Genomic DNA, 525 nt, shown 5'->3' on the forward strand with positions numbered 1-525 from the left:
CAGGCCCTCCAGCATCTTGCCCACTCTCGAGTCGACATCGACGATCGAGAGATCGAACTTGACTGCTCCACGCAGTCGCACCTTGATCGCGTCGAGGTCCGAGGGCAGGACGTCAAATCCGAGGCTCATCGATGCGATCCAGTCAGCTTCTGTGATCTCTTCCACCATCTTGTCCAGTTCCCACACGGCAACGCGTTTCTCCGTGTAATGGTCGATGCAGACCGACACCAGCATCACCAAGGGTTTGGTAGTCGTCGTATGCAACGCAGCCACCTGTTCCAAGTACTGGTTGTACTCGCGCATAAACTGTCGGCGCTCGGCTTTCGTCGAGCCCTTGAACTTGGGTGTCTGCGGGATCGCTGGCGCGTTGTACAGTATATCATGTGATCATACGCACCCATACTTTCGTCGTCACGCAGGTCAGCATCTTCATCTGCCGCACCCGCTGCGCCTGCCGATTGGAACGTCCCAGGCGCTGAAGCTGACCCGGCCGCTCCTCCCGCCTGTGCCGCTGCCGTCCCATCG

At 58.9% G+C, this 525-nt stretch overlaps 1 protein-coding gene across 1 annotated transcript in view; it reads right to left on the reverse strand.

Annotated features, from left to right (window-relative positions):
- H310_13489 (hypothetical protein) overlaps positions 1-433 on the reverse strand; it is a gene marked incomplete at both ends in the record, with an annotated part of 1,118 nt that extends 685 nt beyond the window's left edge. The window contains 2 exons of the mRNA XM_008881008.1: positions 82-348; positions 404-433. Of these exons, the coding sequence (XP_008879230.1) occupies positions 82-348; positions 404-433 (297 nt within the window). The remainder of the gene's footprint in view (positions 1-81; positions 349-403) is intronic.
- Positions 434-525: the final 92 nt, after the last annotated feature.

This window comes from Aphanomyces invadans, assembly GCF_000520115.1.
Source record: "Aphanomyces invadans strain NJM9701 unplaced genomic scaffold supercont1.51, whole genome shotgun sequence".
In the NCBI taxonomy this organism is placed as follows: domain Eukaryota; phylum Oomycota; class Saprolegniomycetes; order Saprolegniales; family Verrucalvaceae; genus Aphanomyces; species Aphanomyces invadans.